The sequence below is a fragment of the Anticarsia gemmatalis genome, chromosome 26 (genome assembly GCF_050436995.1).
Source record: "Anticarsia gemmatalis isolate Benzon Research Colony breed Stoneville strain chromosome 26, ilAntGemm2 primary, whole genome shotgun sequence".
Taxonomy (NCBI): Eukaryota; Metazoa; Arthropoda; class Insecta; order Lepidoptera; family Erebidae; genus Anticarsia; species Anticarsia gemmatalis.
In genome coordinates this window covers 4987393-5003963 of record NC_134770.1, presented here as the reverse complement: position 1 = coordinate 5003963, position 16571 = coordinate 4987393, and the positions used below count along the sequence as shown (strand labels likewise).

At 32.1% G+C, this 16571-nt stretch overlaps 1 protein-coding gene across 2 annotated transcripts in view; it reads left to right on the top strand.

Moving 5' to 3' along the window:
* The window catches only part of LOC142984241 (uncharacterized), a 251630-nt gene that overhangs the window by 70715 nt on the left and 164344 nt on the right, over positions 1 to 16571 (top strand). The window contains exons 1-2 of one of the 2 annotated variants that reach the window (XM_076131710.1): positions 4532 to 4692; positions 12802 to 12877. The exons of the other annotated variant lie outside the window; for it this stretch is intronic. Coding sequence (XP_075987825.1) covers positions 12823 to 12877 — 55 coding nt within the window. The 5' untranslated portion in view covers positions 4532 to 4692; positions 12802 to 12822. Of the gene's footprint in view, positions 1 to 4531; positions 4693 to 12801; positions 12878 to 16571 lie in introns of those variants that run through there. 2 annotated transcript variants of the gene reach the window in all.

Here is a 16571-nt window from a genome sequence, read left to right as displayed (position 1 = left end):
ATTTCAAAGTATTTTTTTAATTAATTTTCTGGAATATAATCTGCAAAGACCTATTTGGAATAAAAATGTTGAACCTTTTATCGTCTCATTAAGTTAACAATAATTCTCTCTAGCTAAGATTATATTGATCGCAAACTCTTTATAAAATTTTAACGACGTAAAAACACAAGAGTTAAAAATCTACACTATTTTTTACTTAATGTAATAAAAACATAGTTCAAGTTTTTGGATTGTTTATTTTTAATTAACTCATGTCATAAAGTATTTCGCCAACGAAGTTAAAACCAGCGTTTAATGCATATCGTAGATTAAAATCCTCATAAAAAGTTAATTGATGAGCTACATTTTAAGTGCAATTTTATGAAACTTAAATTGATTCTTGCTTTACAAACTGTAATTAATTTTAACAAGTTTCCACATAGGCAGTCACCTTTTTTATAAAATTAATATTTTTTTGACAAGTCTGATAAATATTAGGTTGGGAAAAAAGTAATTTCGCATTATAGTATGTATGAACTTGTAATAAAATCACTTAGGCTTCAAGAATCACAAATGAGTACACGGTGCGTTAGGTTTCTTTCAGTGAGCTCGTGAGGCACCCAAATATCGAGCTTTTTTGTTTAGAGAAAAGATTTTATTACAAGTTCATACGTACTATGATAGGCTTGATACTGTGTTTGTAGAATTCCTATAGGTACGTCCAATTTTCTTCTTTACTTATTTTATTTATTACTACTCTAAGAAATGTATTTTATGTGGGTATCAAATATGTCCTTTTCGCATAGCAACATGGCTACCACCTTGAGTTTCACAAACATATTTATTAATAACTAGTTTCTGCTCACGACTCCGACAACGTGAAAAGGTTTCCAATGTTAAAAAGTAGCCAATGTGTTATTATCCAGTTTATCATCTGCGTTTCAAATTTTATACCGGATACAGAACTTATCAAAGATAAGTTAAATCTTAGAGAATAGGATTATGGGTTATGCATCGTTCATGAACCAAATATATTATATTAGACAAAATCCGGTGAGTACTTTTTGCATGAAAAATAACAATCATATATACATCCATTCTTACAAACTTTCACATTTATAGTAGTACAAAATAAACGTATCATAGCACCAACACGACTCTATTTCTAATAAAAGGCTCTACGCTGAAAAAAGCCTTCGCAAGTAATCAATACACACATGTGTTGATTGTTCACAGTTCGCCGGGTGTCGGCCATCGCTGATTTATAATTAACTTTGTAGAGTCAACCCGATCGCTATCGATAGAGTTCTAAACAACGGAGGTTTTAGCTTTTGTTTTGATTTGTGATTGCAATATGTTTTCAGTAGGCTTTGTTTGGAGGCTTTTTAGTGCAGTTTTTAGATAAAATGTGTTTTTTTTTTAACGGATACGCGATTCGAAAATATTTTGTGTAAACTCTTTTTTGTTTTGTTATCTAAAATTTTTGCAACCGATACGAAAATGTATGAATGTTACTGAATAAAATATGCTGATTTTGTAGTAATATGTCACTGTTATCGCAGAAAAAAATCAATCCGTTGAGACCCCGATAAAAATATTTAAATTTTGGTTTTCAATTTGGTGTCCATATTGTGAACAAAATTAATTTGAATCTTATTCACTGCTAAATGGCATGTGGTGAAATTTCTACTGACCAAAACATCCACGTGTATTCTAGTTATGATGTTTTAAAGTGTAATAGAAGTAATAAATACATATATGTACATACATCGATTTCGTTCAACAAAATGCGAGAATATAACCGTTGCTTCAGACGTAGCAAAAATACAAACTCTGACATAGCATAAAGCTAGTAAAAAAAAGAAAAACTAACCTTCCCCAAGGCAATAAAAACCAGGCAGTTTGAAACACATACATAAATAAACATACATAAGTGCGTAACTCCAGTCTTGGCTGTTCAATGCACTTTTTTGGCACGAAACTATGCACTGAAGTTAGCAGCAGTCTTTCAGTCAATAAAATGCGTTTAAACAGACATAGTCTCAAGTATCTTTTATTCTATCTTTAAGGATATAATTATCAAGATTTTAAGGCTACTGATAAAATTACTAAAACAGTTCTTAAAGGCATGCTATGTTCGTAATAAGCATTTGGCCAGCGTGGTGGACTTTAGGCCTAATAATTCCTTTTTTATTCAGGGAGTAGACCATTGCCTAGTAGTGAGACATTAATGTGCTAAATTTATTATCATGATATTAATATTTTTTGTTCATGTTCTTCTGGTTTATCTTTAAACTTAGTACTTAAATGAGATTTTTTTTAAAAAGATTTTTGCTTTCTTCATGCTTCTAGTCATAGAAGAATAAATATGACAATATTTTCAAAATTTCACTATTCTGAACGTTGAAATGTCAAAATATTTTCATGATAAATATTACTTTTGATTGAATAAACTCTAAATTGCACTTAAGTGCTTCTCTAAGTACTTTCAGACGACCCCACTTGGGTCTAAAACTAGTCAGCAATTCTTAAGTGCTATAAATCTCGTCAGAAAAACGTTTTAATACGCATTGGAGTACTCTATAATAGAGTGAAAATATGACATGCAATATTATATTTTGGAACTATTTGTTCATTAAAATATTTATACTATTATATTATAATAATATGAAGCAGTGTGGTGGTTTGAAAACCTGAATCCTCTCTCGTTTGGGAGGAGACCTTTGCTCAGTAGTAGGAAAGAAACCGGTAAAAAAAATGTATTGGTTCTTTGTTTGTAAGCGCTAATCTCAGTTATAACTAGATCGAATTGAAAACTTATCTTTGTGTTATATAATTCTATATAATTTGACGCTGTGTCTAATAGGAGGAGAGCAGGAATATAAGAAAGTAAAAATGGGAAAACTGAAGTCTACGCGGATCATAAAATCACGGGTTTGTCATATATAAAATATAAATATATATTTCGTAAACCATTATTTACTAGCTACGGTAGAGCTCCATTAGTGAACTCGATTGGGTTGTATGATAGAGTTTACCGAATTAGCTAAACATTGAAAGGTTTTGTCTATTTCGATATTGATGTTGCTCAATTATTTTATGGGAGAGTCTATTTATTAGTTACTGTTTTTATACAATCTGTCTCTTAATGTATAATAGAATACGGGAATTAACGCGAACACGCATTTTACCTTAAAATGCCTAACGTTTCGGCGCAGGTTGCACTCGCCGTGGTCCCAGGCTGACTGGCGAGTGCAACCTGCGCCGAAACGTTAGGCATTTTAAGGTAAAATGCGTGTTCGCGTTAATTCCCGTATTCTATTATACATTAAACATGCAACGCGAGAGTTTAAAAATCTGTCTCTTGTGATTTTTTTACCTTTAGTTGATTCTTTAATAATAATTTACATATGACATCTGAGATATTGTTAAGTATTAAGTATTTATATCAGGTTTTGAGGTCATTTTGATACCGGATTTTCTATTACTAGGTATTATGTTAACCAAAAAATCGTTACTTTAGTAATGATGATTATTGTTGACTTGTGATACTTATTATCTCCTTATTCATCCATACTAATATTATAAAAGCGAAAGTAATTCTGTCTGTCTGTCTGTTACTCAATCACGCCTAAACTACTTAATCAATTTGCATGAAATTTGGTATGGAGATATTTTGCCACCCGAGAAAGGACATTTTACTTTTTACCCCGGGAAAATGACGCGTTCCCATGGGAAACTCCAGGTGGCGGACGAAGTCGCGGGTAAAAAGCTAGTATTAAATAATACAATGTTTTGTTTCAATTCAAATTAAATAATTTATGAAAAAAAGGAAAAAATCATTTAAGTTGATACTTATTATAGTCATTACTATAACTGAATCTAACACTAGCTCGACAATAGGCTTATAAATCTAGCAAAACCCTAAGCCCTATTTGTTTTTAAGTAATAAAGTAAAATATATATTAGTCAATCAATACGGGATTGATCCGGTGCGTCATTATATTGTCGAAGGCACTGAACACGTGTTCTGTGCTGTAATTTAATTATAATTACTTGTTAGCGTTTGGCTTGAGGCTTGCTTTACTGGGTCTAATTGATGGATTTTTATATGAAATATAGGTTTATTGAAGCTTAAGAGTAGAGAAGAGAGACGAAATGTTGGTCTTGTGCAATTGTGATAAGTTATATGATATATTTAAGTGATAGATATAGTGAAATTAAGATTGTACGGTGATTTAAGCCCATTATAAATAGTATAGTGTAGGTAATGTTTATAAGTTTTGGTTTTAAAAACCTGTTTACAATTTTAGTGAACATAAATCATGATACTATTCATACTTTAAGTAATTATTATTACACGAAAACAGGGAGCGAGCTGATTTCAGAAGCCAAACAAACGTTCTACTCCATTTTCACTAATAACACAAGAAACAACACCCACCAACTCAAAATCAAGCCGAAAAGTACATGAAAGTAATAAATCCATACAACTTATTGATATAACGCGAGCATCCACAAAGGCAGTACGTTTCACGTCGCTCTACCTCGCTCCGCGCGTCATAGTCCTACGGGCAGCCCGGGCGGCCGCACGCGTTTCACCGACCAAACGCACTTACTCCCTTCTCAATTCCCGACCACTACCCGACCGCGGGGCCAATCATATTCGTGAATTTCAAATTTGGATCGCGCGCTCCCGATTTTAACAACCAGGTAAGTGCACATTTTATTAAACAATATTTTTGTGACTATTATATTTTTAATAATATTTTTTTTTTTTTTGTTATTGATCGATTGACTGTCTTATGTTTTTTGATTAATATTTAATATTGAAGAAGCATTGGAGCGTTGGTCATACTTAAAGGTCGGTGAAGAAGGGCACGCTAATTAGGTTAGAACTAATTAGTTGGGGAGGGTTTCCCTTTGCTTGTTTATATTTATACAGCTTATGTGTGAAGGGTAGGGCTATTCTAGTGGCCATTATGGGTGAGAACTACCTATTATTATTACTCGGGTTTATGATTTTTTCTCATTTATTTCAGCTATTGTATGTTTTGTATAGATTTATGCTGGTTTTTATATAAAGTGTGTTGATATTGCTGCATTAATATTTTTTACTACTCCTTTTTTCCCAATCAGTAATTTTATAATATAAATTAAAATACCTAATTTATTGATTTTGTTTCACTTTTTTTAAGAATATTTTCTCTTTATGCTCTTTTATAGTTTAGTAATCACATGAATTTGTATGAAAGGTACTAATTTAAATAAACCAAAAAAAAATAGAAACAACATTATCATATTGAAATAAATACAAAAATAATCCAACCCCAGAAAATCTTGCGTCCATTAAAAGAAGCCATTATACACGTAAGCCTAAATATAAAATATTAACGAAATCCCGGTGATAAAGTTATAGTAACGATACGTTCGCATTACCCTCTACATACATAATAAATGAGATTGTCCGGGTTTCTGTGTTAATACTTAAATAGCATTGATTTCACGCCTTATCTTAGTAAATGTAGGTAATGTGTGGTAGTAAAAATAAATAGAGTTTTTGCAATCGTTATTTCCAATTTCATTAGATTGCATTCCGTTTTTGTACAAAAATATGTATAGTTAAAGAACGATTACATTTTTTTATACGACAAAATTAGGTTGAAAAGATATTCTATTCAGGATAATAAATAAATGCAATATTTTTTGTAATATATTTCAAACAGTTCCCAAAACCATCTTTCCGTAAAACCGAAAGAAAGGGTTTCAAAAATAGATACGATTAATTGGTATAATAGCCCAAACCTCTTTATAAAACCAATATCGCAAATAATTGACAATCGATTCCAAATTCGGAACACAAAAGAAAAAAAAAACAAATTAGGAATCGTTTGTGGCGTGAAATGAAATATTCAATACGAACGACCATTTGGGTCAGAAATTAAAAATAAAATGTGCCTCCGGTGAAATGCAAATAGGCATATAACAGCGCGGGCGGGGTCAACCCGTTGTTAAGCGAAAATTCGCAGAATTTTTCGAATTTTTGCACCAAAATGTTGGTATTTTTTTCTTGTTTAATCCCTTGTCTTTGTGTAGATTTCGTGTTATTTAAATTAGGGAACGAAAGGTATTCATTTCTAATGAGTTCTAGGTTTTTTCGGCTGTAGCGTCAAATTAAGCTGAGATTTTTTTGGTTGTGACTTGCTTAATATTAATGTGGAGCTTTCAGTTGTTTGTAAAAATATTTTTAAATGGAGTATATCAACGTATTCTTTTACCTAGGCTTTTTGATAATAATAAAGAGAAAGGTAAAGAGATTGAGATATAAAAACGCAACACGTAACTATAAACGAATTATACAATGACCATTGTTAATTATGGTCATTAGACAAAAATAGAACACTATAATAAAACCTAAACTAATATATTTATGATAATATCATGACCTATCTTTGAATCTCCAACGCCACGGTAGCAAAAACATTTACCAAAAATAATGAAGTTTTGAATATCAAACAGAACTAACAGTCATTTTAGAGCGACATGTAATTAAACCCAATTAATAACTTTAGGGTCATTCTAAAAAAATATGTATTAAAACCACAAGTTTTTTTTTATAAAAAAAACAAATAAACTACTAAAAACCTCTCTTACATTCTACTCTTAAAAACTACTCTTAAATCCCATAAAAATCCAAAAACTAATTCAAATACTGCGTGGTACAGTCAGCTTCTTATATAAAGTGACAGATAACATATCCAGTTATAGAGGGACTCCTAAAGTGATCAATAATAATAATACAACCAAAGTCATCTAATTATGTAAGTCATTCATCTTGCACAATGATATCGGAACATGGACATCGTCAAATATATGAGTTCGTTCAAAGTGCCATAATCATAGTAACAAACACGGCGCCAATGGTTTCTAAGCATCCAAAGTATTCAAAAATATGGAACACTACATGAAAATGAACTCTATCGCTGAATATTTAAGGTACCTTTTGAAATTTAAAAACAAAATGAATGAGATAAAGCATTGGTTGTTCCTTTCATTATGAACGTGACGTCATTGGCATGTGTTTTGTTTATTCTATCCTCAATTTTATCATATTTTCATGATTTATAATTCGCGTTAGATATCAAAGAGTAATTAATACTAATTTGCATAATAGTCCAGTCATTATAGTAAGTTCACCTCGGAATTCGAGATACCCAGCTGTAAGTCTGTAAATACTTGTATATTGACACCCTAAAAGTTGTCTCAAAACCTACATATGGTAGGGTGTACGCAACTATAAAATTTCAAGGTCCAAAGTCCCAAAAACCGGTTTTTTGAGCTTTTTTTGTAAATATTTCATTTCCTAAGGAATTTTTGCATTCGTATTCATTACCAATATTGTACAGTATAAAATTCTCTACAAATTTTGTTTGAATTTTTGTTTTTTACGGTGAACCGTTTTCTAGATAGAGGGCGGAGAGCGCGCGGTCACAGGATCATTTCAAGTCAACCGGTGCCTCCGGTCGAAGATGCGCCATATATAGTTGATGAACTATCGATAAATCAATGATTATAATAATAAATAAATTTAACCCATTACTGTCCCACTGCTGAGCAAGGGTCTTCTCCCGTAATGAGGGAGGGGTTAGGCCTTGAGTCCACCACGCTGGCCAAGTGCGGGTTGGGGACTTTGCATGCCCTCAATAAATGTATTTAACAAATTTTATTTATGCAAGGTTTCCTCACGATGTTTTCCTTCACCGTTGGAGCATGTGACAATTATTTCTAATACACACATAACTTCGAAAAGTCATTGGTGTCATCATTTTCTTCATAATTATATTAAATCTATCTTTTCAATAATACTGATTTATTTGTTTTTTTTTCATCATGTAAGAAGTTATTAATATTAATTAGGTTAAAATTCAAATATAGTGCCTATATTTTCATGAAAAATTCTGCAATTACATGGGCAGGTAAGTGTTGATAAGTTAATTAATACTGAATAAAAAGTGGATAGGTTATGAAAAAAATGATAAAAAATAATGTAATAGTTAATAGAAATTGACAAATATTTTATTAATCATTGATTTATCGATAGTTCATCAACTATAATATATATGGCGCATCTTCGACCGGAGGCACCGGTTGACTTGAAATGATCCTGTGACCGCGCGCTCTCCCCCCTCTATCTCGAAAACGGTTCACCGTAAAAAAAAAAATTCAAACAAAATTTGTAGAGAATTTTATACTGTACAATATTGGTAATGAATACGAATGCAAAAATTCCATAGGAAATGAGATATTTACAAAAAAAGCTCAAAAAACCGGTTTTTGGAACTTTGGACCTTGAAATTTTATAGTTGCGTACACCCTACCATATGTAGGTTTTGAGACAACTTTTAGGGTGTCAATATACAAGTATTTACAGACTTACAGCTGGGTATCTCGAATTCCGAGATTCTTACCTAATTTAAGCTTAATTGACTGCACTATAAATACTCGAAAGATTTCATAGATAATGTACATCATTGTTTACATATCAATGTCATGTGTCATTCATATAAATGCAAATAAATTAATATAATAAAGTAATTATTACAATTTAATTGGAAAAACATGGCCTCATTTCGAATTAATGATGGAATGAAACACAAAATCATTCACTTGCAACAAGAAGGTGTTTCTGTAACAGACATTGCGAACGAACTTGGAATATCCGTAAGTTGACTTCTCTTTATATTGTATGTTATTTTATTTTTTTGTATTTTGTACTGCATAAATTCTTTCATGTTATAATAATTCAGTTTCTTTCTTACAGAGGAACACAGTTTATCGATGGACGGATAGATGGAATACAGAGGGTATTCTCCGTTACCATGTAACAACTGGTCGTCCACGCCGGACAAACACTGATCAAGATACGCGAATAGTGCAGAAAGCTCGAAGCGATCGTTTTTTAAACACGCGTAATTTGGCATTTGAGTTTCAAGTATCACAGACCACAATAAGGAGACGATTACACGAGAAAGGTTTACATAATAGAATACCCGCCAAGAAACCTGCACTTACGCCGAGGCACAAAGCACAAAGATTAGAGTTCGCACGACGTTATTTAGATTTTAATTTTGAAAATGTCGTTTTTGTAGACGAAAAAGTATTTTGTTCTACTGCTCGTGGTCGTCTATCTTTATGGAGGTTAAACAACACCAGATACGAAGAAAGAAATGTGTTACCTGGTAACAGGAGTGGACGTATCACACTCGGATTCTGGGGTTGGATGTCCCAAAGCGGTCCGGGAGAATTAGTCGAGGTTGGCGGCAGACTTAATGGCCAAAGATATAAAGATATCCTTAATGATGTTTTGTTGCCCACGGCCCGAGTATTTTATCCAAACGAAAGAATCCGTTTCATACAGGACAACAGTTCTGTTCATAATTCCAGGGTAGTATCAAATTATTTAAATGAAACAGATTTGGAACGAATAATTTTTCCTGCACGTAGTTCTGACTTAAACCCAATAGAAAACTTGTGGGGTAAAATGATTCAACTATGGGATAATACTACGATAAGAAGTACGGAAAACTTGAGGAGACACGTTGAAAATGTATGGGAGTCGTTAAGGGGAGACAGATTTTGTTTTAACGCAGTGCAATCCATGCGTCAGCGACTTAGCGATGTTATTATTGCTGAAGGTGGATATACACGTTTTTGATATTTTTTTGTTATATATTTTAAGATAATAAACAACCATTTCAATTGAAGTAAAACCTTGTTATTTTACGAGTTATTATTTTGACCTGGAATTATGTGATGATACGTAGAATGCAGGAAGAGTTTAAATCACATACATTTAGAAGAAGGCTGTTTAGGTCTCATCGAATCGAATTATGTGATTGATACGTAGAGTGCAGGAAGAGTTCAAATCACTTAGGTACATTTTTAGAAGGTTGTTTAGGTCTCATCTCTTATTTTAGGATCGTGGGTAATTGGCGAGCATAATTTAGCTTTTAAGTCAAATAGACATTAAAAAAAATACTTATTAAACAAGTAAGATTCCCGGGATACGACCCGGTGACCTTACGTACGGCGGACACTCTAATGCCCAGACACCAATCAGACATGCATAGTGACATAGTTCATTTTCATGTACCTAATGTTTGTTCCATATTTTTGAATACTTTGGATGCTTAGAAACCATTGGCGCCGTGTTTGTTACTATGATTATGGCACTTTGAACGAACTCATATATTTGACGATGTCCATGTTCCGATATCATTGTGCAAGATGAATGACTTACATAATTAGATGACTTTGGTTGTATTATTATTATTGATCACTTTAGGAGTCCCTTTATAACTGGATATGTTATCTGTCACTTTATATAAGAAGCTGACTGTACATACCAATATCATAGTCAGTAATACCATAATTTCTTCACAATCCAATAACTTTGAAACGAGGTATAATTCCTTATGTAACGTGGATTGTATTCGAGAGCCCATTTGTTTAAAGACAATATATAAAACCTTTATGGTATACATGCTAACATTGTAATAAAGTTTATGGCTTTTTGTTTGTTAACTTACGATGCATGGTGGATTTGATTTATATTACTTTGAATAATCAAGTAGGTAGAATTTCGTTAGTATTGATTTTTGTTTGAAATTTTCTGTAAAAATATCTTATTTGGCACTTATATCTGGGGACAGGCAATGCCCCTACCATATCGAGCAATAGCGGCGCGATCGCACTTTTTCTCGTAGCAATTTGATCTATTCCTTATAACTCATATTCCTATACATAATTCTGAAAAATCCATATTGTGAAGTATTTCGCTAGTATATTGAAGCATTTTCGTACGTAATATTTTGTCAAAAGGGTTAACTAATATACTTATCTGTTACATTTAAATATTCGCGTTGCAAGATCTTAGTGTAATATCGTCCGTCAAAAGTACAATCTTTAATTTATTTGTTGTAGCTTTCTTGACTAAAGTACTGCCTATATCTAAAACAGATATTTTACGACATTATTTACTATTTAGTAGAATATTTTTTTATAGTCTGGAAAACTGTGTAAAAAACACGATTCCTATTTTTTTGGGTCTAGAGTAGATAAAGCACTTCGTGTGATTAAAAAAGGTCTTTTAGTTTTTGTGCAAAGTCCCTCGTGACACGTAAATAGTTTATCTCGGAAAACTATCTCGTGATAGTATAGGTTGAGTGAAAAATATTTTATAAACTAACAGTCCACCCCAGCTCTGCATTGGATAATTCTTTACAAATTATTTATTACACCAAAATCTTCTTCGAAAATCACTCTGTTTTTAACTGAAAATTGTATTAAAATCCGTTCATCGTTCGTGGACATTATTTTGTAAAAAGTATGTAGTTATAGAAATAGCGTATTTTTTTATGAAACCGCGTACCTGGATTTAAAATAAAAGTCTTGCAATTTAATCTAGTTCAATTTACCAGCAAGAGAATAACTTTTTTAAAGCAATATTGTACGCAATAATTTCTACTAGAGAATAACCCTGTTTGTTCAACGGACAAGTGGGTAATTCTAAAATACGTAGTGCATAGTTTATTTTACTTTATTCAAAGAATAGCGAGAAATGAATGAGTTTAATTTAAAGATACAAGCGTTTTATTAGAAAAATAATTAGTTTGTTTACAAGCGTGCTTTTAGTTTATATTTTATTTCATAATTTAATAGAATGTTGTTCTTTATTTTATATTCTTTATAGGAAGTTTATGGGAACGTTAATATTATTTTGGGTATTTTATAAGCGCATAAAACTAGCTAATCAAGTTTTTTAAATGTTTATATTGCCTTTGAGTTAATTGATTTTTTTCTATCATTATTGTTTTTCTATCGTTTATCTGTTTATTATAGTTTAATTATTTTAGAACAAATTAATTTTAGGTATATTCTACAAGGAATTTTAGCTGAAAAGATGAAAGCCGACACATACTGTTAGCTACTATCTACAATTTTCAGTTAAAAAAAATTTACAGAATTGACATAAAAGTAACCTTACGTTATTTATTTTTCAGTAAAAAATATCTATTTACTCTAATATTTATACACCGCACAAAACACGTAACAAATAATTCACTATTCAACCCAAAACTTCGGAACCCTCGGCCGTATCCCAAGAAATGGGTAAAAAAGTACCGCCTGAAGAAAAATAATGTTTCCACGGATCATTGAGCATTACAGTCGTTTCAAGGACAAAATGGCTAAATAAAGTCATAAATAACTTTCTTCTGAAATTTATAGAGCTTGTGGGCTGCAGGTTCAACTCCTATGCGAGTAAATATGTGTGTAATTTGATCATTGTGACTAAAAGTTCGACTTATTCTTGACTTATGACTAATGAGGAGAGTAGAATACTGTAATTAATGTAAAAAAATACTTTTAATTATGTAAATTAACGAATCTTACCAAGTATGTAGAATAGATGCATTTTTTTAAAATTTTGTTGTGTTGTATTTATTTACTAAACTTCTCATCTTATTTTACTTTTATAAATCAGTTTTCGTTTCTAGCCAGGACTAACCTTACCAGTTTTATACAGTGCCTAATTAGTTTATAGATTGGGGTCAATGTTATTAAGGTACTATATTTTTAATTTTTAATCTATATTATACATTTTTTTTTTTTTATTACTACAGAGAAAATGTTGTCCATACATTGTCATTCATTTTCCATACACCAAACTTACAAAACACAGTGAACTGTATTATAAGGAGTTATCTTTAAGAGATATTGCAGTATATTTTTTTCTACTTTCATGCTGGTCTCGTCGTTAAGAAAGAGAGAAAGAAAAGTAGAATGTATATGCTACCGTGGTTCGAATGGCCAACACTACTAAGCTGTTGGATACAAGGTCAGTATGTTAAGATTTTTCTCGAAAACGCCTGTATCATAAGCGATTAAACAAGCTTATGTTGTGCAAAATTACTTTTGTTTTACTGGCTTTTTCTGACAGCCCTGTATTTGCTGGGTTTTTGCAAAATTGTGAACTCCCTTTAACAAAGAATATAATCAAAAGGGAGTCTTGGTCAAAAGTGTAGCAGTTTTGGCTAAATATCTTCAAAATTAACTAGAAACACTGAAAATAATATAAAAAAATTCAGTGGAAATCTTGAAGTTAAAATACTGCAATTTTTTATTTAAAACTTAAGCTTTAAAAGCTTACTTTGCGCTCAAAAATTTGATCAAACAAATAAAATTATTTTTATCCCTAGAAATGTTTACTTACACTTAGCATGTTTAATACATTATTTTCGCAACATTTTCAATGTACACACACTTTTACAGCTTTTTACAAACAAAATAACTAATAGCGTTTAATTTCAATGTGTTGCACCTACAATATTAAGGTTAATTGATGAAAATATTGATCAGAAGAGGTAGGTAAGTACCGTAATCACAATTTAGTGGTGATCAATTGAAGTGTTGATCAATTCGAGTATTGATCAATTCGAGTGTTGATCAAAGTGCAGCTTGATCAAGTTTAAAAATAAGAAATTGATCAAGCAAGAAGACGGTGACATGATTAAAAACAAGTGGGTATGTATTTAATAATTATAATAAAATAAGTCATTATGGATTAATGATCAAAAATATGATTGTAATAGCATATAATTATGGCATTGTCGTGACGGAATGCGCTACACAATTATCACCAAGAATTTTGAATATTTAGAATAGTAATAAAATATTATTAAAATTTCCTATCTCATATTTACATGAAATTTTTAAAAATATGGAAATACAAAAATCGCCATATTCATAAAAATATTTGAAGTTCTGAAAGGCTTATAAAGAGTTTTGTTTCTTTCACTCCTAAGCGAAATGAAAAAGAGAAAACATATTTTAGTAGTTCTTTTACTGAAATAGGTTTATAGTGGGTTTATGAATAAGAGCCATAATGTATTACTATTACATTTTATGGCACTTTAGTTATCTTAAAGAGTGCAGAAGCATTCAGAGCACTCTTTATCTTTTTAAAACACTCAGAAAGGTTTTTGTGTCAAATAAAAATCTTCACTTTCTTTTAAAATTCAAATTGTCAGTAAATATTAAAATTTAAGCCGTTTGTTAACAACAGAACAACAGAGATTAAGTATTTTATTATTCTAACGAAATTTTGGAAAACAGCTCATTAAAAGCTTAAATTTAAACTTGGTGGAGAATTCATTAAGGTCAGACTGGGGTCACACAAACCACAGAATTTTAACCAAAGAAGAGATAGATTCATAAATCTTCTTTTATTCTAGAAGTTGACGCAAAGAATAGTCGAATTATAGGTACTAATATGATACTGAAAATATTTATTTTCCTAAAAATTAAATGTTCAGTCTCACCGGATGCAGCTGGATACCAGTATTTTACATGGAACGACTGCCTATAGGACCTCCACAACCCAGTTACCTGGATTAAAACACGATACTGACTGTCAAAGATTTTTAAAAATTACATTCGGTACCCACAATTTAACGTGCCTTCCGAAACACGGAGGAACTCGACAAAGATGGTTACTTATCCACAGAACAACCTCGGCAAGCGTAGCTTAACCTCAGAGATCGATCCGCGCGGCTGTTGTTAACTAAGCCACGAGCTCCTCAATCTATATATATGTCTATGACATATGGTTGATGTGCTTTGGTATGTGTGAGTTAAAGCCCATTCTAGTGACAGACTAATTTAAAACTACGGTTTTAGCGGAGTTAGCCTAGTTTTATTTTTGTTGCCCGAATTTCGTATGCTAATGAAGTATAAAAAATACAGGTACGTTTTTAGTTTAAAAGTTGGGTTTTACGTTAATATTACTATGTTAGTAGTTAGTTAAAGATAAAAGGATTTTGGGATGAAAGTAGTTTTATATGTGCCTGCTGTATTTCGGATAACTGTGAGTAAAATAGCTTGAATACAAAATGTATGAATAATTTCATCAAAAATGAAATAAAAATATTATTTTTAAACCGAATAAACATTATTGTATACTACCTATGTATGTTAATTATAGGCTCGTTCCAAGTGCAGCTTAGGAACATTGCATAGCATAAAAGCTATTAAAAGAAATTTCAGCCATGAAAAGAATACTCAGGTGTTTTCACAAATTTTATTATTTAACACTATGTCTTGCCATGCAATATCATCACTTATGCCCGACTTCTCAAGTACTTTTAGCGGTAGTTTATCTATTCAATTGCGTTTAAGCTAATACAAACATAACGGTTTGAATAAATAAACTACCGCTAAATGTGCCTCCGAAACCGGGCATTAGAAATTTCACGGCAACATCCAGGACCTCTTACTACGACTTTGCTTTATTACTGCAATCACAAAAACAAAAACAATAATTTCCCAAACTACCAATACACTCAACAAATAAGCCCTTATAACAAACGAACAAGGGTAATCTATCAACACAATCTATTTCACGATGAATACTTCCTACAGGTGCTTCGATACAAATTGCGCGGCTCGCTACAAACGAGCCATTGTGACTAGTGGTACATTGTAGCTATTGTACTCTCAACACGGTTCCTGAACGGTATTCGGCTAGGAAATTATCGTTGTTCAGACTATCTGTGCGACAAGGTTTCGCCTACATGGATTTTTCAAACGGTTTCTCATATTAGGTGATATTTCGGAAGACATCTCTGCCTATGTATCTAACCACGATTACGTGTCGTGTAGCAGTGAGTTGCTATGCATATATGTTAGTGAGTGCCGTCGCTCGTACAACCAAAATGCTATAAATAAAATCATTAATGTTTTTACTCGCGTAATAGTAATCAACCCAGTAGTCAAGCCACGATCATCAGACGTATACACTGCCGACCGCGCTGCAAAAGAAATAAATTATGGTGAAATGGCACCGCATTCAATAGACGAATAACTTTTCAAATAAGGTTTTTCAGCATAGACCAGCGTGATGTAGGCCATTCCCAACGGTGGGTCAGTCTTGTGTTGTAAAGCTTTATCTCACCGGAATGTTTTGATAACTCAAAGTAGAAGTCACCTTTCCCTGAAGAAAAAGAAAACAAAAGATGACTCAACCCGGGTATCGAATTTGTTTAGGACCATCGTGTAAATACTCTACCATGGGTTGAACGTCTCCCACTTTCAACACCTGCATCAATCTATACTAATATTATGAAGCTGAAGAGTTTGTTTGTTTGATTGTTTGTTTGTTTGAACGCGCTAATCTCGGGAACTACTGGTCCGATTTGAAAAATTCTTTCAGTGTTAGATAGCCCATTTATCGAGGAAGGCTATAGGCTATATATCATCACGCTACGACCAATAGGAGCAGAGTAGCAATAAGAAATGTTACGAAAACGGGCAAAATTTTGACCCATTCTTTCTTATGTGACGCAAGCGAAGTTGCGCGGGTCAGCTAGTAAATCAATAAAGTAGTTCAAACGACAAATTCAGTAAAAGATTTTCTACCTGTAAAACCACAATGTAAGAGAAAATTTATTCAATTTCAGGAAAATCGTTGATATACCGTATCCAATAGTTACGACCCAATTTCTCAGACTGAAACAAAAACTAGATGTTTCAGT